The sequence below is a fragment of the Ananas comosus genome, unplaced genomic scaffold (genome assembly GCF_001540865.1).
Source record: "Ananas comosus cultivar F153 unplaced genomic scaffold, ASM154086v1, whole genome shotgun sequence".
In the NCBI taxonomy this organism is placed as follows: Eukaryota; Viridiplantae; Streptophyta; class Magnoliopsida; order Poales; family Bromeliaceae; genus Ananas; species Ananas comosus.
In genome coordinates, this window is record NW_017893604.1 from 27,903 (window position 1) to 51,094 (window position 23,192).

Here is a 23,192-nt window from a genome sequence, read left to right on the forward strand (position 1 = left end):
TGTGTGTCTCTCTCTCTCTCTCATTCTCTCCCCCCCCGACTCTCTCTCTCTCTCTCTCTCTCTCTCTCTCTCATTCTCTCCCGCTCCGACTCTCTCTCTCTCTCTCTCTCTCTCTCTCTCTCTCTCCCCCCCAAACTCATCATCTCCCGTACTCGTCCTCCAAAACCCTACTCTGGAGCTATCACCTCCCCCAAACCCACCTCCTCCACCGCACCGGAGCACTCCACGCTCGCATCTCGCCGCTGAAGCATCTCGCGAGCGCCGGCCGCCTCCGCCGCACGCCCGCCGTCGCTCCGCCTGGCTCCACCTCTCATCGGGCGGCGCCGACAGGGATGAGCTCAAGGTGCGCACGGATCACAAATTGCGGCCAAATTAGTGGAAATTAGTGAAAATCTCGATCAGGTGATTTTGGCTATAATTTGTTAATAATTTTGCTTGTTGTTTTGTAGATACATGCCAAAAAACTGCTTGTATTTTATGACGCATTTTTTTTTCGATTGTGTAGATAGATCTACGTCGACATATTAGTGAAAATTAGTGATTTACACCATTGGGTATACTACTCTCTACAACGTCTTAATCTATATTATCATCTAATTGTTTGGTAAGTGCAGTGAAAATTAGTGGATTAGAACTTAAAATGTTTTAATTGTGAAATCGGATTCTTCAATCTCATCCAGGCCTTCTTTATGCAGATAGTAGTTGATATTAGATAGTAGGTGAGTGCTTTATCTCTTTTCATTTTTTTTGGGGTATTATTGCTATTTTTCTATTTTTTTAACACTAATTCTATATTAATTTAATATACCTGTAAAAATGACTTTTTTTTTAATTGTTATAATTAGCTAGCTTGCAATGCATCAACACTAATGGATGATAATTGTTTCAATTGCTTCCATATTTTTATTTTATTTTTTTTGCCACACACACGCCTTAGATAAACATAACAAGCAACATGTTATCTCCTTCGACATTATTCACATAAATATCATATTAAAAAAGAAAAAGAAAAAAGGCCAAGACACCAACAAGGCCATAGTTTGGCTTTCAATTAGGTTGTTTTTTAGTTTGAAAGTTTTCAAACTGAAAATTTTGATTTGATTTTGGGTTGACAAATTAAAATAAAACAAACCCAAACCAAAAAAACGGAAGCATATATTCTTCAAAAATTAGACAAATTAACCAATATAATTCAAAAAATCGAAGTGTTCCGACCGACGAACCAAACGAAACCAAACCAAAGTTTCCAATTTAGTTCGGTTTGGTTTTTCACACCATTGGTTTGGTTTTGAATTTTTATTTTCTCAAACCGAATATAGATCGGTTCCATTTCCATTTACCTTTGTAGCCCAAACCAAACCAAACCAAACCATGCCCACTGTTATCTATGAATTACACAAAACATGCACAATTTTCAATTTTGCTGTTTAGAAACACACCAGTCGCCTTTATCATTCTACGACAAAGCCAAGGGCATGTCATCATCAGCTAGCACATGCTCACATTTAATATGTTTATTTATTTTATTTTCAGGCAGAAGCTAAAATACCAAGATTTAATCAAGCAGTACAGAAAGATTAATGCGAAAAAAAGAAAATGTCAAAGAGAGAGGGAGAGAGTCAGAGAGTTAGAGAGGAAGAGAATGATAGAGAGAGACAGAGAGATGAGAAGGAGAGAAAACGTTTATTAAACCCTCTTTACAACAGCCTAAAGGAGAGAAGACATCTATTATACCCCTAGTACAGCAGCATGGATCTCGAGACAATCCTATGGTAAAAAATTCACAAGCACAAATGAGGCTGTGCTTTTAAAAGCATATAAGCTTTACTCTCTCTCTCTATATATATAGAGAAAGGGAAGGAATGAGGGAAGGAGTATACTTTTGATAGGATAGCAAGTGTTTACTATCAACCTTTCCACCCTTGGATTATTACCATTCCACCAGCCCCCACTAAACCCTAGATATCCAATGGTTAAAAAGTTGATAATAAATACTATTATCATATTATCAATATAGAGCAGGACTGCTGTGCTCTCAGGAGCACGGAGGTCTCTGTGCTCTTGAGCCGTTTTCGATGATGGAATTTCCGAATCGATGATCGGCTCTGTTAGACTTGATCTAGCGTATTTGAAGTTTCTAGAAAATAATTTTTACGATTTTTCGATATCATTTACCTAGCAATTGAAAGGATTCAAAATCAATAATTGTTAATGGCTGAAAATAAAAATTCTATAAAAAGTGGTGATATAGCACTAAAATTTTCGATCAGAAATATTGATCTTGTTGTAGATAGTATAAAAAATTTTATATCAAAATTTCATCTGATTTGAATACTTCCTTAAATTTGAAAACGGTAGACATCAACCATTAAAAATTATTCTCATTTTTAGATTTATGTGGATACTTTTCCTTTCCTATTCTTAGATTTCGCATTTTATTCTCATTTTGTTTTTGTTTAAATCGTGAAATCGAAGCCTATGATGTACAAATCTACCTATTTCCTGAGTTGATTTTTAGTTTTTTTCTTCTATGCTTAGAAGATTCCAATGGATCCTTCTAAGCCTTCTTAGATCTTTTTTTATCATTATTATTTTGTCAAATTAATAAATTTTTTAATCTGTTTGGAAATAGTTTTGATTGATTTCCGTTGATATGATGATAAAGTTTCTCGGAAATTTTTTCTAAAGAATTAATGTGTCGACATGAAAAATCAGACTACAATTATCTGATCAACGGTTCTCTTTCAATCTCCAAATTTGAGAAAATTAAGAAGGAAAAAAAGAAGTAAATTGCTTTTTATTTGTAATTTTGTAATATATGGATCTTTAGAATTAAAAGGAAAGGAAAGAAGAAAGTCTTTGGTTGTGTTTATTTCTTTCTCTTTCTTTCTCATAATTTTTTTAGAAAAAAAATGAGACCTTTATAACTAAATAAAGAATATTTTCTAACTATTTATTTTCTCTATTCTTCTTTTTTCCCTATTAAAACAAGACGTCTACATAAGTATTTCATCATAAATAATTTTGCTTCTTTTTTTTTTTTGAACTTATCTGTGCACAATAAGCCGATGCTCTGGAATTATCAATATATATGTATATGAAGAAAGCATGGTAATGTGCACAGGGAATGAAGGAAAAAATAGGGTCATTATGTCTGCTCACTTTGATGCACTCGGGTGATGATCTCGTGAGCCTGGATTGCACCCACACCTAATTCATTTAGTTTTTCATTCGTCCATTTTGATTATTTTGTGTTGCGTGAATGTGTACTTACATAATTAGTCAGGATGGTTTACTTTTGTCTTATTTCTGATGATGAGATATCTGAATTAAGGATCGATACAGGTAAACATAACTTAGGTTATTTGAACATTTCAAAATCCAAAATTTGTGATTTTAGATATTATTTATGTGGTGGTTAATATGTCTTAATATTATCTTCTATTTGTTGTTAAAGATTGTCGATTTTCACGTTTGTTTGAGTAGTAGGTAAATGATGTAGAAAAATTCTATAACCTGTTTAATAGTATTGATTGTTAAGTTGAATGTTTCATTATCAAAAATTCATTTGACTATGCAAACCAGCTTATTTGCTTAGCAATTCATATTTCCCGATGTTTTCCTATTTTATTTTTCATTAAGTAGGTTTTTGATATCCATTGCGCATTCCTTCCAAGTTTTTCCGCTTATATACTCCTAATTTGTTTCTGTACGAAGTTAGAGGGTATTATATTAGATACATTATACATGCTAGTATATGATTCAAAGGTTGAGAATTGTTTTTAGATTAGGCATAAACATTGCTGAGTAGATAAAATTATCCCAATAGCTGCATCATTAACAGCTAATTAGGCTACACTTGCTACAGATTCAGTTGTTGCAACTTTGTGGCACACTTTAGAATGTTACTTGTCACACGGCCACTTTATACTAATTATGTTAAGCTAACAGAATTTTAGATTATTTTTCTCTCCTACCAACAATTTGTTATAGGCTATTCATAACTTTTTCTTGATTAGCTGATTATGCACACCCTTCTTATTATTTGTTTTTTTTTCCCGATAGATGGATTTCGTTGAACTAGAAAACAACCAGCATGTGTCAGAAGCATTTTCCGATCAGCTATCTTTACCTAGTTCCCCTGGTACAAATGAGATCTATGACGAATCACCAATATGCCCTCGTATAGGTGAGCAGTTCCAGGTAGGAATTCCAAATTTGGCAACAGAAGCTGAACGCCAGCAGCTATGGTCTTGCCCAACTGATAATGGCCTCATGCTCCGGTTCAATTATCCTGTGGGAATAGGATTATCTATTCCAATTATGTGGGTTCATCATCAAAATGTCAGCATCAAAGAAGAAGGAAAAGACTCAAAAGTGAATAGAAGTGGATGTAAAGAAGAAAATTCATACGATCACGGGACACTTTCTAAAACTTTGATATGTAAAGTTGAATCTGGAAATGACCAAGAATACATTCCACTTCCTGGTTCATCGACCTCCTCTTGGAGTGATGTGGAGGCGCAGTGTTTTCTCCTTGGACTTTATATTTTCGGGAAGAATCTTGAACAGCTTAGAAAATTTGTAGTGTGTAAAATGATGGGGGATATATTATCCTACTATTATGGGAGCTTCTATAGGTCTGAGGCATATCGAAGATGGTCAGAGTGTAGAAAGATAAGAAGCAGGAGGTGCATACTTGGGCAGCGCATTTTTACAGGTTGGAGACAGCAGGAGTTGTTGTCACGCTTGCTTCCTGCAATACCGAAAGGAGCCCAGGATTCTTTGCTTGAGGCATGCTTTCTAACTTTTGTATCTGTAGTTAAAATGTAATTTCATATGCTTCGTGTTTATAAAAATACAATAGGGTTAGTCTTGCCTGAAAAAATACAATATGTTTTTGATGTTTCTTAATAGTCATCTTACACATTTTCTCAGATCACTGTAGATGCTGTATATAACATGTGCTCACATTTTACTGCACATCCTACTTGTAGACACCTGTAAAATGTCGCCTTAATTTGCAAAGAAGTCAATGTATTAGATAGTACACACAAATATGTGTTATCTTTCTATTTTCCCGTATAAATTACACATTAGTGGTTTGTGGATTATATTGTAAGTTGAGTCGATATTCATGTTATGGACAACAATCTCAGATTTCAGATTTTGTCTTCAAATTATGCAATTTAATTAACCGATATGATGAGATGCTGATAAAATTTTTTGTAGCTGCAATAATGTGTTTGTTTTTCTAGGAATTATATCATGGAGCATTAACTGTTGTTGGATGATAATTTTGAACTTTGTAGTTATTCCGCTTGGCCAATTTCTGCTATGAAACTAATAGTTATATATTAGGAATTTTAATTCTAAAATAACCTTATGAATTTTTTTTGTAATATGCTCAATAAGAAAGTAAATGGTTGACTGTCTTGCTTCCTTCAAACTATATACTTTTCAGTAGATAATGTAAATTAGATATTCATTGTACCCGATTGAACTTTAATTTTGCTGTTTTTGAGATGTAGTCATAGCGGCTTGTTTTGAACATCTTAAGAAAGCCCTCTATACAGTTATATTAAAAGCCATATTGCTAATGATCTAACTACCCTATTACTTTAGGGTAGAACTATAGTGAGCCAATTGTAACGATGTAAATTGATGTGTAACCTGCTAAGATCAGGCACCGTTGTAGTTTTGACCACCATTTTTCATAAATCGAAAGATATAATATAATTACCGAATCTTTCTGGATGCTAGTATCAATTTCGTAGCTTTTTTCAATCAATTAATGCGGTGACTGATATTGGTGACCTTATATTCTGTGAACTGAAGTTATCAGATGTTTTTCTCTAAACTAAATCTTATGAGCTCAAAATACACATGTTTATCATCCATGTGGTTATGTAAAGCAGAATTATTTCTAACTGATACAATTACTATAAATCAATATGTGGTCTGATTCGTTAGCTGCTATGCTCTTTAGGTTTTTGGAGATATGAAAAAATCATTATTGTCGCTGTTATAAACATCACACCGCTTTTCTGCTCTTCTCTATTGTACGCCAATACTCTTCAAATATTATTAAGATTTAATATGGCAATATGGGATCCATCTATTTTACTCTATTTTCCCTTATTTACCATAAAGAGGAAGTGTACTCGATAAAAAGTTAGTTGTACAAAAAAAAAGGAGAATATTCTCCAGTTTTGAAGGAAGTGCATGTATAAACAACGAAAAAAATGATTTGATACAGGCTAGAATCTCTCTTCGGTGAATCTTTCTTAACAATTAATATTCCTTATATTTGTTCCGAGCATTCAAATAGTAATAGGATTTATGAAGACAAACTTTGTAGCATTCTCTCTGCATGTTGTGTGTAGGTTCGTGCCTGTATGCTATTTCGTGTGACCATTCAAGATTTCTCAGATGGTTTTCACTCCAATGGTATTTGCTCGTTTCAGCATTTTATTTAGTTTGTTCCTTTTACTTTTAGAGATCAGTTTGCTTTTAAATTTTGTTCATTTTGCTCTCGTCCATGAGTAATATCATATAGTAAATATGTAGAACTTCTTCGCTTCTTGCTCCGTCCTGACAGTATGGTTTATATCAAAAGCTTACCTTTATTCTTTAATAGATATTTCTCTTCACCCTCTTAGTCTTATGTCTTGGCAGGTTGTCAAGTCATTCAATGAGGGCAGAGCTTCTTTTGAGGAATTCATTTTTACTTTGAAATCCATTGTTGGTACACAAGCCCTCATAGAAGCCATCGGAATCGGCAAGGGAAAGCAAGATCTCACTGGAGTCATTCTGGATCCAATCAGATCGAACCAACCTGCCTCTTCCCGATCCGAAATACCTGTCGGCAAAGCATGCTCCTCTCTCACATCCAGCGACATAATCAAGTTCTTAACCGGTGATTTCAGGTTGAGCAAGGCAAGATCAAACGATCTTTTCTGGGAAGCTGTTTGGCCTCGCCTTCTTGCAAGAGGGTGGCACTCTGAACAGCCAAAGCACCTCAATACTGTTGGTTCAAAGAACACACTAGTATTTCTCATGCCGAGTATTAAGAAGTTTTCGAGAAAGAAGCTCGTGAAAGGCGATCATTACTTCGATTCGGTTAGTGATGTATTGAGCAAAGTAGCATCTGACCCAAGGCTTTTGGAGTTAGAAGGTGATGGTGTTGATGAAAATGGGTGGGCTGTGGATACTAGCAATACCAACAAAGATGGTATGTCTGATCAGCATCGGCGAAGCTATCTCCGCCCGAAGCTTCCAAATTGCAACTCAGAACTTATGAAATTTACTGTTGTGGACACTAGCTTAGTTCAAGGAGAGGGGCCATTCAAGGTGAGAGAACTGAGGAGTTTACCTATTGATGTTGCGTTTAATTATGAACCTTCTTCAGCTCATTCTACAAAGAGTGAGAGCTCGTCAGAGCAGTCGGATTCTGATGAGAGCTCATTGGACGATCAAGGAAGTTCCGATCAACATACACTTGATGATAAGAATCTCGGAAAAAGCACAAATATGGAGATTAATGGTCATGTTTCTGATGGTCAACTCTTTGATGCCTTAAACAGTAAAACTTCTATTAAGGATGAAATGTGTTACCTAAGCCAAAGGACAAAACCGGGGCAGCAAGTGTATCTATCCCCTATAGTGAAAAGGAGAAGATTAGCCGCCACATCGAAGTATGACGGGAGTGGTCGCCGAACTGCTTTTGCAAGATGCCATCAGTTGAATAAAGAGGAAACCGATCGAAAGTTGGATTCACCTAAAGCAAACGAAGTCGGAGGAGAGGATGCCCTTAATCACAGGAACAAGGCCATTGACTCCTCAACTAAAGATAGCCCAGGCGAGGGAAAAAATCATGTAAAAACTGAGGAAAAGGCCATAAAGGAAGAGCCTCATCTTCAACCGCACTCTTTCATCGATCTAAACATTCCACAAGAACCACCAGAACATGAGATTGGCGAAAACTTGTCCATAGCTTTGTCGGTGAGCAAGGATGGGCCATCAAATTCAGATAAACGTGCATATACGTCAGAAACCAAGCCAGCGGATGTAGAAACTTCTAATAATGAGACGAATATCGAGATGAAGACTTGGAGGCAGAGCACCAGAAACCGACCGCCAACTACTAGGGCTTTGGAGGCTCTTGCATGTGGGTTTATTGGCACAAAGAGGAAGAGCCGGGACGTGAAGGTGCCATCTTCGAGGCCCTCTCGACGGGCCCGCAAACCGGTTGAAGCCCACGTGCCTTCTTCATCCCCTAGTATCGGAGATTCAAGTCCTGTAATAGATGACTTGCAGAAGAGCAACATGAATAACACAGTTCCATTGAGCGAGTCCCATCCGCCTTCCGATACAAAAGGGACTCACGAGCTTGGAGTACCTTAGCCCACATTAGGGTTTGGTTGCTAGAGGCCAACTCAGTGGGTGGATCTTCATTCTCAATGTGTCCAAGGAATGGTGGGGTAGTGAGAAGTTGATGATTTATCAGTTGAAAATCCTTTCCTTTCCTCAATATAGAACTGGTCTAGAGGAGATTGAAAACACATTCTATGGTCTCAAGGTGATTGATTATTGGCTTCATTTTCCTGTTTAGGTGGAGCTAGAACACCTAAGAGGCTTAATAAGATTCAGCTTCACTATGGGTATTCTTGAGGAGGTATCACACTGGCTCATCCGTCGACTTAAAACTCATTAAGAGTACTTCGTGAATTCTACTTGTTATTGCTGCTCAATTGGGCTTATTCATCATGTAATTGACAGAATAAATTGAAGAGCAGTTGCTAACTTGGCCTTCAAGATGGAATACAAAAGAAGTTGGTTAGTTTCATTTGATACTTTAGCAATCAAGTCATGTTCTATGCTTCCTTGTAATGCAAACTTTACATTATTGTATCATCGTAAGCATTGTAAAAGTTGTTTTCTTTTAGTTGGTAAGTTTTCTCTTATTGTTGATGTTCTCTGCGCTCTTTTTGCATCATTAAAAGCTAGATCGCCTTAAAATTCAATTTAACGCCATATTTATAGGTAATTAAATGAAAATTTACTTAGATTTTTTAACATATTGTATTTTTTTTTCCATCAAGATTCAGGAATTGCTTTATATCCATGTATGTAGATTACACTTTTGCTTCTGTGATTAATGTTCATTTTGTTGATTCTATTGGGCTTATCGTTCTCTGGCACAATGTTCTTGATTTAGCAGTCATGTGGTATGATTATAGTAAGTCAATTTAGTTTCAGTTTGAATCAATTGTGATTCGCATTTACATAACAAAAACTTGCAGAAAGATCATGATTTACCAAATACAGTTTGAAATTTGATTATTACTTTCAAGAATGGTTTTCTTTGTTTCATCTTTCACATGATTTTGTTTTGGGAGAACTTCATTGAGAGGAATTTTCTCAGAGGGCTTGTTTTGTTTACATAATTTAAAATTTCATCATAAAATTAATTTTTTAAAAATATCAAGGCTAAAATACACTTTACCTCCTTCAATACGTCTATTTTTAAAAAATATCAAGACTAAAATAAAGTACACTTTATCTCCTTCATGTAATTTGTTTGAAGGATGAAAGTTTGGAAAAATAAACGGAGTTAAAAGTTGAAGTCTCACACTTTGACTGTTGGCGACAATTGACCTAGATGAAATTTTACGATAAGTTGCCTTTTTATTGATAATTTGATTTATATTCTTATATTTAATTGCAAATCTTTTTTCTTGCCATTTCTTATATTTGGTCATAATTACTTTTGGCTGATCTTTCTGTTAGGATTTGTTCTGGTCCCATTTCTAATTTGGCAGCGAAGATGCTTTTGATTCTCTTTTGCGTTTAAAGGCCATCCTTTTTTTTTCTTCTGCCATTAGTGAAAAATTGTGAAAAATTTTAATTTCGCAAAATGTTGGCACAAGAAACTTTTTTCTTGTGCTGGGTGGTCATTAGAGGAGACACTTGTGTTCTTTTTTGTTTTTGTTTTTGTTTTTGGAAGTTCTCCGTGTTTCCAGTGTTCAGAATGCAGGAAGGGGCTCTCTAGCCTGCGGCTGCAAACTGAAGCTTCTGATGGGAAAGAAGTGAAGAACTCTCTCAGCTTTCATTTGAAGGCAGTTTGTTTGGAGAAATTGATGGTTATTGAGGAGAAAATTGAGAGAGAGAGAGCTGAAATCGAAGGTAAATGTTTGGTTGAAGCTGACACATTATTCATGTAGCAACAATGTGGCTTTGATGAGGTCTTTTGAATGTTGTTAATGGAGTTAAATGTTAAGGTGACTTGAATTGCTTAATTTTTCCCTATGTAAGGAAATTACAATTCCAATATATGTGTATGCTGTGTTTTATCTTATGAGTTCTATAGTATCACTGTCATACATCCAAATTGAATTGTAGATGTTCAAATGTTTGTTTGGTATGGGTTTACTGAAGTTTGTGTAACTTTTTCTCTGGTGAAAAGTTAGAATGGCCTGTGGTTTTCAGAATTCTTTAAAGAACTGCTGTCAAAGAAATTTTAGAAGAGTGACATGAATGCTAATGCTTTTTCAAACTACTCTCTACTAAAACAACTTGTATGCAAAATTTCTAAAACAACTTGTATATAGTTGTAATTACTCCAAAGTTGTAATTGTATGTATATTCAAGTTTAGTGTTTGGTTTGATGTATTTAAAATTAAGTGTTGCAATTAGAATTATGGAGGAGGTTCAACTGCGACCATTACAACTATGCTTAAATTGATTGCAGTTTTGACCGCAAAATTTTAAATATAAAATAAGTTTATTTTTCTAAAAATTTGTAGATAAAACTATGGTTGAATTGATCATAGTTTTAACAATAGCTGTTGGAGAAAAAAAATTTAAATAATAGTGAACTCATTTAAATAATAGCCGATTGTAACAAGCTCCATCAATCAGGATCCATTTCATCCCTACTTATTACTCTATATATAAAATAATAAAATTTTACAAATATACTTTTTATCTGCAAATAATTAAGTAAATATTTATAGTTAGTGCGTTTTACTATATTCGATTAAACAACATATATCTAATTATAGCTGCTATATTTTAATCGTCATACATTTTTAATTATACTATATAATTATATTCAATCCAAGGGCCATAAATATTCCTAAATATTAAAATTCATATTTCTTTTGGGCTGAAGAGGGAAACAAAATAATTATCTAATCATTTTAAACATCTAAATTTGGGAACTCTACCACCACAGATTTAATTATACTACCAATACCAAAATAATACCAGCATAGAAAGGAAACAATAGCAATAAGATTTTGGCTGATTTAATACTGAGGACATCTAACCACATGGAACATAATACATTTTTTACATACAAAAATAAAAGGACTTTTTTTGCACAGTAATCCTATTAAAATTTTTAATTTGCAAAGTAATCCTTTCAAAATTTTATGTGGGCAACTATCCTAAGAAATACGGTGAATTGTGTTCACCGTCATTTTTTTGAAGTTGTTAAGATTATATGAAGATTATTAAATTTTTATTTATAGTTAAAATTATATAGATAGGTTGTTAAGATATTTTAAGGTGTAAGAATTATATGTGATTTCTTAAAATTTTTATGCGGTTGTTAAAATTATATATAGAAATAAAAAAAATAATAAATCATTCACCTTTTATACTTTAAAGAGAAATGTAGTAATCATTTACCGTTTCTACTATAAAAAAAAAGACGGTGAATGATTCACCGTCTTTTAAATTCCATCAAAAGTTGGATAAAATAAGGTTATTTCAATAAATAATTTTTTTACAAGATTATTTAGCCAATTATAAATTTTTAAAAGATTAAAATGAAAAAAAAATTGAAATAAAATATAGACAATTAATGATTTAAAAATTGGGTCGAATTGGTCGGTTTGACCAGTTTACTCGTCAACCAAGTTATAAAACAGTTTGATAAATCAAAAAATCATTTTGAATTGTTAGAACCAGTGGTTCAAAGTGAACCAATCTAATTTTAATCAAATTGGACAAATTTATGAATGAAGTCATATTAAAATTCAATGACTTAAAATCAACTTATTTGATTTTATTTTCTATTATTACATATTAGTATAACAAAAAATAAAATTTGAAAATTTATATCTACTTAATTTGATCTAAAAATCAGCATTTTATAATTAGTTTGATACTTTAATAACAATATTAATATATATATAAATATAAAATAAAATTAAAAATAATAAATTAAAATTTTATTTTGTCATGCTGATTTTATTGATTCAATCAACAATAGGGTGACTATTGACCTCAGCAAATCGAATAAGGGTATTTTGGTAATTACACATCGAGTCGCGATCGCACCCCGTAAACCCTAACCCTAGCTCTAAACCCTGGCCTTCGTCGTCTTCGTCTATATATACTTCTCATGGCTCTTCTCATCCCCCGCCTCCTCCTCGGCCTTTAATGGGAGAGTGTTCGCTCGGCGCTTCCTCCTCGGCTCCGAATGCGTCTTTGGAGACTCTCCCGTAACCAAAATTTCCCTTTTCCCCTCTTCTATTCTTAATGTTTTCGCATTTATTCTCGTTTTGATTTTGTTTAAATTGTGAAATCGAAGGCTATGATGTACAAATCTACCTATTTTCTGAGAGGAATTTTAAAATTTTTTTTTGGTTCTTCTATGATTAGAAGATTCCAATGGATCCTTCTGAGCCTTCTTAGATATTATTTTATCATTATTATTTTGTTACACTAGTTCTGTTTTTAATATGTTTGGAAAAAAAAAATTATGATTAATTTCCGTTGATATGATGATAAAATTTCTCGGAAATAAAAAAAATTTAATGTGTCGACACGAAAAATCAGACTACAATTATCTGATCAGCGGTTCTCTTTCAATCTCTAAATTTGGGATAATTAAGAAGAGAAATGAAGCAAATTGCGATTTATTTGTAATGTTTGGATCTTTAGAAGAAAAGGAAAAGGAAAAAAAAGTCTTTGGTTGTGTTTATTTCTTTCTCTTTCTTTCTCATAATTTTTTGGAAAAAAAATTAGACCTTTATAACTAAATAAAGAAAATTTTCTAACTATTTATTTTCTCTACTCTTTTTTTTTTCCTCTATTGAAATAAAGCATCTACGTAAGTATTTCATCATAGATAATTTTGTTTTCTTGAACTTACCTGTGCACAATAAGCCGATGCTCTGGAACTATCAATGTATGTATATGAAGGAAGCATGGTAATGAGCACAGAGAATGAAGGAAAAAAATAGGGTCATTATGTCTGCTCACTTTGATGCCCTCGGGCGATGATCTCGCGGGCCTGGATTGCACCCACACCTCATTCATTTAGTTATTCATTTTTTTCATTTTGATTCGATTATTGTGTGTTGCGTGAATGTTTGCTTACATAATTAGACATGATTGTTTACTTTCATCTTATTTCTGATGATGAGATATATGAATTAAGGATCGATATAGGTAAACATAACTTAGGTTATTTGAACATTTTAAAATCCAAAATTTGTGATTTTAAGATATTATTTATGTGGTGGTTAATTGGTCTTAATATTATTTGTGGTTAAAGACTCTTGATTTTTGACATTTGCTTGAATAGTAGGTAAATGATGTAGAAAAATTCTATTTCATGTTTAATGGAATTGATTGTCAATTTGAATGTTTCATTATTGAAAATAAGGTGGAAGTAAACAATTCTATTTTGCCTTTAATGTATTCTAATTTTACCTTGCATGTATGTAGTAATGGTTTGATTTAATTCTAGAAATTTGTAGATTGGTCGATGATGCAAAATCCTAAGGCTTGTTTCTCAAAACATTCGCAGTGGCCGCCTGAGAGCTTTCGCCTTGCCAGGCTTGAGAGCTTGTGCTGCCTTATCCTTCCTTGGATGCTCTATCCCAACCCAGGAAAAGAGACCAGACTAATATAGTTTTTTATTTTAACCTTTTCTCAATTATTGATCTATTAAGCTTTATTTTCTTTTTTATTAGATCACACAGCTTCAAAATACATGTCATTTGTTTGAAGGGATAAATTGTGATAAATTGATGGATTGGTCGATGATGCGAAATCCTAAGGCTCAGGGTTTCTCAAAAAACATTCGCCGTGGCCGCCTGAGGCTTTTCCTCGCCGGGGCTTGAGAGCTTGTGCTGCTCTATCCTTCCTTGGATGTCTGAGACCAGCTGATATAGTTTTATTTCAACCTTTTCTCATTTTGATCATTAAGCTCTAATTTTCTTTTTATTAGATCACACAGTTCAACATCATGTCATTTGTTTGAAGGGATAAATGTGAGAAATTTGTCGATTGGTCGATGATGCGAAATCCTAAGGCTTGTTTCTCAAAACATTCGCAGTGGCCGCCTGAGAGCTTTCGCCTCGCCGGGCTTGAGAGCTTGTGCTGCTCTATCCTTCCTTGGATGTCTGAGACCACCTTATATAGTTTCATTTCAGCCATTTCTCGTTTTGATCATTAAGCTCTATTTTTATTTTTCAGTTCAACATCATGTCTTTTGTTTGAAGGGATTAATGTGATGGCTTATTTTCTCAAACATGTTATCATAAACTCATTTTTAGAAAAATCAATGGTGTTAAGTTTAAACGAGGGATTTACGTGCATGCTAAGCACTTACTAGCATGGTACAACACGGTGTGCCGTGGTATTTATGTATGTCGTTCACAAAAATTGCTCTCTGTTGACACGCAGTAGCATGTGATAGTTATTTCCTTTGGCATTGATATTTAATTGATTTTATGTATATCTTTATCAAATTTTTGCTCTTTATTAATGTTACTAGTCAATTTCAAAAGAAAAGATGGTTTTGAACCTTTCAAATGGCACGGGGGTCGTATCATGCCAATACATTATTGGCGTGATACCACATAGTAGGCACAGTTTGTGCCAATCGGCACTTTAATCTTTGTTTAACACTTTGGTTGTGAGAAATTAAAATTTGTTGACCTAGATAAAGTTTTTATGATAAGTTGTCTTTTATTGATAATTTGGTTCCAATTCTTATATTTGATCATAATTCTTTTGGTTTGTCATTTCTTACATTTGATCATAATTTTTTTGGCGTATCTTTCTCTAGGTCTTGTTCTGGTGCCATTTCTAATTCGGCAGTGAACTTGCTTTGATTCTTTTTTGCATTTTAAAGGCTATTTAAAAACTGTGAAAACTTTTTCTTGTGCTCTGATGCTTATCAGAGGACTCACTCTTGTTTGTTTTTCTTTTTGGAAGTATTCTCTGTTTCTGGTGTTCAGAATGTCGGAAGGTGCTCACCGTCCTGGGGTTGCGAACCGAAGTTTTTTGAGGGGAAAGGAAAAATTCTAGACAACTTTCATTTGAAGGCAGTTTGTTTGGAGAAATTGATGGTGTTATTTAAGGAGAGTTTTGAGAGATAGCTGAAATGTAGGCTAAATGCTTTGTTGAAACCTACACACATTGTTCATGTAGTAAGAGTGTAGTTCTGATGGAGTCTCTGGAATGTTGTTAATGGCCTTAAACGATAAGGTGAGTTGAATTACCTAATTTTTTCCAATGTAAAGCATATATGTAACATCTGAGTTTTGTAGTCTCACTGTAATACAACTAAATTTGAGTTGTAGATGTTTAAATGTTTGTTTGGTTTTTGATTTAGTAAAGTTTCTGTAGCTTTTGCTCTGTAGAAAACTTAGGATGGCCTGTGGGTAGCAGAATTCTTAAAAAAGCGTGCTAGAAAAGGATTTTAGAAAACATAATAATCTTAATGCTTTCTCAAACCACTCAACCATTCCTTACTGTTAAGATTCAGATTTATTTTTAGGGTTAAAAGGAATACAAAAATGACTTTCGAATCCTATTAAACATCTCAATTTGGGAACTCACGCACCACTCAGATTAATTGTACCATCATTACTCGACAGTACCTGAATAAAAAGGAAACACAAAATAGCAACAAGATTTAAATGATCATTTAAATCTTGTTACAGCATTTTCTCCCCCTTAATTGTCACAGTACAACAAACATTTCTCATATATCTCCTCCTTTGTTATGTTTACATTATGATGGGCTATACCAGGAACATACAAAAGAACTCTTACACTTTTTATGGCACTTTTTATGGCGTCGAGAACTTTAACATCGATCAAAATCGAAATATGAAGTCTCTGAATATAAAAAAAATGCTTATTAAAGCAGCAAAAAAGATATGTGTTCTAATGTTCCTGTGATTCTTTCAATTTTATCAATGGGCCCCTAAAGTTGTGATATGAGAGGTCCCAACCTTAGCTGAATACTAACATGGTGTATACTTGAGTTGGCTTTAATTATCGCCTTTTCAGCTTCTTTTGCAATGTCCATCGCATCCCTTCAGGTCAGCAATTTATATCAAAGTTATCAAGAAATTAGAACTTAGATGTAGAGATCTACTATTAATTATGATCAAACTTGGGGTTAGTAGGATTACTGAATCAGCAGTTCGGGCGACATCGATACTTGAACCTGAAGCAGGACCTTTCCTTGCAATGAATGGAGTATTGTGCGTTCAAGCGACATTTTCTGCAAAAGAAAAAACTCGTAAATATGCATCCATAAAACCTCCTCCAACAGAACAACATTAGAATGATCAGAATTTTCTAAATATAGTTACGGATAGAGGATGACCTCTGAAAAGAGTCAAATCAGCTTAGTTGTGCCATGATATTTAAAGTCCGTATACAAAGTTTGTATGCCCTTTCAAGTATCAGAATCAACTATACATATGTTTCAACTATGCTTTCTTTATATCCTCTCAAATGCATTGATACTCCGCAAGCCCAAAGTGGTTAGAAAACTGTAAAGCACTAATGCATTATTAGGTGCCTTGAGGCACGTGTGAACCAATCAGCGTGTGCCATGCATGATTGCTAATGCGTCAGTAGTCTTGGATAGAATCTTTGAGGATGTCCTTAGCATCAGCGTTTACATAAATTATGCATGCTTACAAGTGTCGTACAAAATATCTACTTATCATGTTAGTTATCCTAAGAAACCCTAGGCATTCACTTGGAAGTAAATTTCTTAAAAGAGCTAAAACAAATGATGCCATACCCCTGAAAAATGGGAAGAGAGAATATCAGAGACAATAGCTTCTGCATCTTGTTGCCTGGAGATATTCTTTGAGTTTTCCCTCTCCTCACTTTCCATGCTCTTCCGCAGGTCCAGTTTGTTAGCGGAGCACTCAGAATATGAGGGATCTAGATAAACAATTTCAGTAAATTTTCAAAAGTTTCAGCATCTCATCAATAAGACAAAACAGCATCGGAAAGAAAAGCAAACAGCATTATTCAGTTACATGTTGGTGGCTGAGTTTCAAGGTTAGGAGAATCAGAACCCATCATGACAAAAACTTGATAACTCACAAACACAAGTTTACATCCAACATCTTTACCAAGTTGCCAAAAAATCACTTTAGTGTGGTAAAATTACTTAAGCTCTACAATATCCTACAGTGAGAGTGTTCATCCATCCATTAATAGAACCAAAAGTTTCACAAGAGGCATTTGATTTAAGGTAATTCAACTCAACTTTCTTTTGTTACTGTCAGAGAATTAGCTATTCATCTGTTCAAATTAACTAAAGCAAAAACTTTTCTAACATATTCACAAGCATGCATGTCAACACCTAGAAGTAACAAATATGTTCAAAGAATCCTGGAGCTTATAGATAAGAGATCATAGCTACCTATGTGTATGAAAACTTCTGTGACTTGACTATGAGATTTGTGAATCTGACGGCGCACTGATTCACCAATATCATGAGCAGCACTCACACTCAAGAAAGGATCTACCTGCAAAAGCATAGAATCTATTTAATCCGCTCAATTTAGCAGCAAAAATTACAACCATTGTATGTTTAGACATTAACAATTAGTTAACATTAACTAAATTTCTAAACATTAACATTAAGTTGATCATCCTTGATTCGTGACTTGTGTACTTTTGCATTGAGTTTCATGGCAAGCAGAGTGTAATACATTCACAGGAAAACAGTAACCATGGATCTAATGCAACTTCTACGGAAAGAATATCTTAATTCATTGTCTGATTAATTACTGTTGTGAAATAAGCAATTATCATACAACAAAATGATGATTTACATCAATAATTCGTGATTATGTGAATAGCATGAAAACTATTCGACAGATATTGGGTCTAATGTGCTTTGATGCATTAGATCCACATGTGAATCATCTTCAGTTATTAAACATTATACAACTTTTTTTTAACGCGTTGAAAGTATCACATTAAAATTATCTTCAGTTTCCATTCTTTTGCATCTCTATTTGGACGCACATGTAGTTGCATAGGTGGGTCAGAGTACATAACAATATATGATGCAACTAAGTTTATCAAGAATTAACAAAGAAAGTTGAAAATATTACGTTCACAACCTTGAAAGCTAAAAATTGTTCGATGATATAAGGTACATGAAATTGCATTAAATACTAGCCATCGAATACTGAATGTTTAAGAGAATCAATGCAGTCAGTCACTGCATGATGTACTAAGGTTTGTTGGAACACATTATGTACGTCGAAATGTTTAAGAGAATCAATGCAGTCAGTCACTGCATGATGTACTATGATTTGTTGGAACACATTATGTACATCGAAAGCATTGCAAATATAGCATCAGGATCTGACCTCAGATACAGCTTCAGTGAGTCCAATAGGCAGAGAAAGCACAAAATATCTTTAGATGCATTTATCCATTGTGTACCTAATCAAAAAATCGTGATCCACCAAGAATTTGGATAGCACTCACTGAATTTATCTTAGACAGATGCTTTCAGAGAACATGGGGAAATGTTCAACATTTCATCTTTTTTTCTTCTTCTTGCAATCAGAAATGTAACAATTTCTGAGAGGATTTCCAGTTAAAGGTGTTCTGTTTTGATTTCCTCCAAAACTGCCTTTCCAACCCAACTACAGATAATTCAGAGAAAAATTATTTTTGTGATTTTACAACACTACGCATGTTTAATATGCATGCGGACAACCAATTCCCCATAGGGATGTGTGCTGCCACCTTATACCAACATGTCCAACAAACACAACAAGTAATCTGCTCAATGTTTTGTAGAGTAGCCTTGCATTGTCATTATTTCTTTCAGATGTTATATAAACCAAAATCCTAATGTTTGGATGAGTTAAACCACTGTTTATGGAAACACAACAAAGGAAAATAATTCATGAGCTAAATGAACTAAACAGGGCATACCTCAATATGCACATCAAGATACAAGGATGTCCCAGCTTTTCTTCCTCTCAAGCGGTGGCATCCCTTGAAACCACAATAAAGTCATTATCATACAGCAAAAGATGCAGCAACAAAATAGTGTGCTAATTTTATGATTTAAAGTGTAACTAAGGAATATGCAAAAGATTTTAGGAGTACGAGAAATTTGTTCAAGCAATAAAAATGATAAAATATGAAACAATAAAAAACAAATCAGCACAATATGGATAATTCACAAACAAATCTACCAAATATTGTAATGATATGTTATTTCCTCCATTAATGTATACAGATTTCATTAACACATGCACACGGTATATGCAGGAAAGTGCCCCATGGCAACCTTGTATAGTGTTGATATATGCAGAAGTGTGTTTAGCAGAGCATGTAAGTGATTAATTGTTTTTCCACTCCTAGTATATAAAGCTTAATTAAAGTAGCATGCACAAACTTATGATCTGGCATGAATAAATCAACCGATAAACTGCTTTCACAATTACTTCGAAATCACCCGTGACGCACTCATCTTTTTCGATAGAATACAGGCAATACTCTAGATTGGCAGAAGGCTAGATGCCGTTAAGTACCATCACATGGTATTTTATTCTTTTTAATCTAATCCTTTGCTAGGACAGAAGAAGAATATAAGAAACAATTACAATGCTTGGAAAAGAGACTCACATTTACTGTTGCATACTCTATCAAACTTTGGGGATTTTGTAGTCTACCTTGACACCTTCAACTTGAATAATTGTTTGCTTGATGGGCTCTAGAACGGATGGTGGTACGGCAGCATCAACTAGTTCAAGGACACTTAAATAATACCAGAAGTTAGATAAAGCTATTCACTGATCACAATATGCTGGATAAGCTAATTTTAAGTACTCAAAGAGTGCATGCCTCAACTTCTACATTCAAAACTGGTCTAAAGGAAATAACCATTGGAAAAATATTTAACAAAGATATTCAGATTCTTACTAGTAAATAAGATGTGCACATGTGCACATGAACGCACACACATACGCACGCATCTGCACACACACGCGCGCGCGCACACACACACACACACACACACACACACACACATGCACACACAGCAAAATATACCATCTGCAAAATCTTATGTCACGCACAAAAATTTCAAATTTATCAAAGATCATAATATGTCAAGCACAAAAGCTGCACTGAGCTGAGAAAATAGGCATAACAGCTTATGAAGCATAACTAAGACCTGGTTTGAACACTGCACACGGAAATAGGGGAATAAGGCATTAGATGCTATATATGTAGGAGAAGGGAAAGCTATATACCTCCCATATCCGGTCTCAATACCAGCTTTGAGAATCATGCCAGATACAACAAGTCCAGCAAGGGGATCTAAATACGGTACTCCAAGAATAGTGCCACCTGCAATCACATCAATAATGCAGAATGAGTCAAAGATTATGACCAAAGAATTTTGTTAGTTGTCATACATGCTTTAGCTAGAAGACAATATAACTACTCTACAATTACATAACAGGTAGTACAGTTCTGATAGCAACCAACTAGTTATATTATAAATTTGAAAAAGCAAACTATATTATGGTACCTGATTCATCTATGTACCAAACTACCAAGTACCAATATAAAGAGAGTAGCAAGTTTTTGTGTTTATTTTGCATGGAATTTTATCACAGCTATCAGAATGATGTTTTCATTAACGGAAATAAAAGCTTACTCAGAAGATATTGAAAATCAACATCACAAGTATTTCCATATGTACTTATTTAACTTTTCAAATCTTGAGATTATTACATTCCATTTGAAGGCCTCACAAATCTAAACTCTGAAATGCCCATAATCTGTAGTATAAATCTCAAACTGTTTTCTATTGAGATAAAATTGAAGTCTTAAATGATATGCATTAAAAATAAAATGAAAGAGCATATTCAGCCATGTACCTTAATCTTTAGGATCAAGAAAAGCAGCTCTCATGCATTACTGGGTATCCATATTCATTAAGGAATAAAGCAAATTTCATGATAATACAGAATCAAAGAGTGGAAGACCAATTGAGAAGTACTTAAGTAAAATATAAGTTCAATATTGTGATACCGAAAGTCACAAAAAGTCTTACCTACCCCAATGAGAGCAACAACAGATGAAACAGCATCAGAGCGATGGTGCCACGCATTTGCTTTCATCAGACCACTCCCTTCCCTTTCTCCAGCACTCTTTGTGATCCAATACAGCCTATTACGCATGAAAATACGTCTTTTACACAATACATCATAGCTCGATAAAAGTCACCATAAAATTCTGTAAATACACAGTAAAGCCATGCTATCATCTTTCAGTACAGAGAGGTTCATAAGGACATAAAATTAGCACCAATTTGAGCTCATCTGAATTACTATCAGTCAACTGAGCTGTCTACTAAGGATTTGAATCAAGGGGGTTTAGTAGAGTTCATCTTAAAATATGAAAAGCATCTATGGTCGCCAATTGCCAATGGATTCAATTGCGCAGAATTTGAGTTTAGAAAACCAGAGAAAAGAAAATTAGCATAACCAAACAAGGCTTTATAGTTCCCTTCTTTTGTTTCTTTAACACTCAATTCTCTCTGTTAGGAAGTGGGCTGGTGGATGGACTCTTTGTTCTTATTATTGTTGATTATCTTGCAAACTCATCTTCTTAAAAACTAAACAAAGAAACCCAATGGGAATCAATCAAAGATCTTATCTACCCTTCTTTAACAGATATTGCCGCAATTGTCATACTCAATGCCAGGACAGGGTGCTCCAAATCTATTCCATGGTGATGGCCACCATGGTCATTGTTATGATGGCCATGTTGCAGTGTGCCATTAATCATGTCAGGAGTCGAAGCAATAAGTCCCTGAAATCAAAGGGTAAAGCCATATACAATAAGCATATGTACGTCGATGATTATGATAAAATGGAAAGGAAACATAAACTCAAAAATAATCAATCTAGTAAAATTGTTACTTCAAATTTGCACTGTGCTGTGGCAAATTTGAATGCTAGCTTGAAGAAGCTGCTCTTGTGATTTTTTCCTCCCCCCCACACTCCTTTCCCTTTTAGGCTTAAAATCTTTTAGCAAATTAAGCATTGAAAAGAAGAGAAGCACAACATAGTAGGACTACATGCCAGATCCGCATGTGTTGATTCTCATGAGCACTAGAAGTAGTGTACCTGCAGAACATCGACAGCATGCCAGGCAATACCACCCGCAGTCACCAAAAGCATACTAGAGATCCCAAGAGCTCCTAGGCTCTCAAACTTACCATGACCTGGAAAGAGTGATAGAAGATAACAACGAACTATAAGCAGCACAAAACAGACAGCTTAAAACCATTAAGAGGACAAGTAACAGAGCCTTCCACAGATTCTATTATAGATAAATATGGATGATGAATTCCCCGTTTTCTCATGCAAATGCCGACGAGATCAATACTAACCATAAGGATGTTCTTTGTCCCTTGGAGCCTTAGCAGCTCTGAAGGATAACAATGCAATTCCACTAAGCACCTGCAATTTCAAGAAAACCATAAAACAGGAAAAAGTAAACATATGAGCACCTAAACCAGTAATACCTAATCTTGAATCTTTCTTGAACTCCCGTAAAATAACCATTTTCTTTCTAAACGATTAAGCCATTAAAAAACAATGTCTTAGCATGTTATAACCAAAACCCTCATTTCCACCTGGGCTGTATACTTTTTGATAGGTCTGAGATGTGGATGTGAAATAAATAAAAGGAAATTATATAAGATTAATGGGATGACGCCGCGTAAAGCAATTGTTACTTTCTATAAAAGCTTGCCATTAGAGAACAGATTTCGATAAACTCAACGGCACTAGAATTGCGACCATCAAACAAGCAAAGTTAGAACCATAAGGAAACAAATTCCAACCTACATCAAG

The 23,192-nt window shown here is 34.4% G+C and overlaps 2 protein-coding genes and 1 long non-coding RNA gene across 5 annotated transcripts; 2 read left to right on the forward strand and 1 right to left on the reverse strand.

Annotated features, from left to right (window-relative positions):
- Positions 1 to 94: 94 nt before the first annotated feature.
- Positions 95 to 8,955, forward strand: LOC109706424. Of its 3 annotated transcripts, XM_020227231.1 has the most exons (4): positions 95 to 402; positions 1,534 to 1,772; positions 4,066 to 4,794; positions 6,679 to 8,955. In XM_020227231.1, exons 2-4 carry the CDS (start codon positions 1,770 to 1,772, stop codon positions 8,404 to 8,406), a joined length of 2,460 nt encoding a protein of 819 aa, XP_020082820.1. In that variant the 5' UTR covers positions 95 to 402; positions 1,534 to 1,769; the 3' UTR covers positions 8,407 to 8,955. The 3 variants fall into 3 exon arrangements, with proteins under 3 accessions (XP_020082820.1, XP_020082821.1, XP_020082822.1); XM_020227232.1 differs by lacking the exon at positions 1,534 to 1,772; XM_020227233.1 differs by lacking the exon at positions 1,534 to 1,772 and having other exon boundaries at positions 95 to 343.
- Positions 8,956 to 12,374: 3,419 nt separating this feature from the next.
- Positions 12,375 to 15,612, forward strand: LOC109706425. Its single transcript, XR_002215194.1, has 2 exons — positions 12,375 to 12,515; positions 15,244 to 15,612. It is a non-coding gene; the product is annotated as an uncharacterized LOC109706425 (long non-coding RNA).
- A 379-nt stretch (positions 15,613 to 15,991) lies between these two features.
- On the reverse strand, positions 15,992 to 22,916 carry LOC109706427 (metal tolerance protein 2-like). The gene is made up of 11 exons (XM_020227235.1): positions 22,727 to 22,916; positions 22,461 to 22,558; positions 21,992 to 22,143; positions 21,383 to 21,498; positions 20,574 to 20,670; positions 19,992 to 20,076; positions 19,246 to 19,308; positions 17,708 to 17,813; positions 17,075 to 17,220; positions 16,452 to 16,543; positions 15,992 to 16,352 (listed from the first exon to the last, which is right to left on the reverse strand). The coding sequence occupies exons 1-11, from the start codon at positions 22,899 to 22,901 to the stop codon at positions 16,241 to 16,243; spliced, it is 1,242 nt and encodes a 413-aa protein (XP_020082824.1). The 5' UTR covers positions 22,902 to 22,916; the 3' UTR covers positions 15,992 to 16,240.
- Between the last annotated feature and the right edge of the window lie 276 nt (positions 22,917 to 23,192).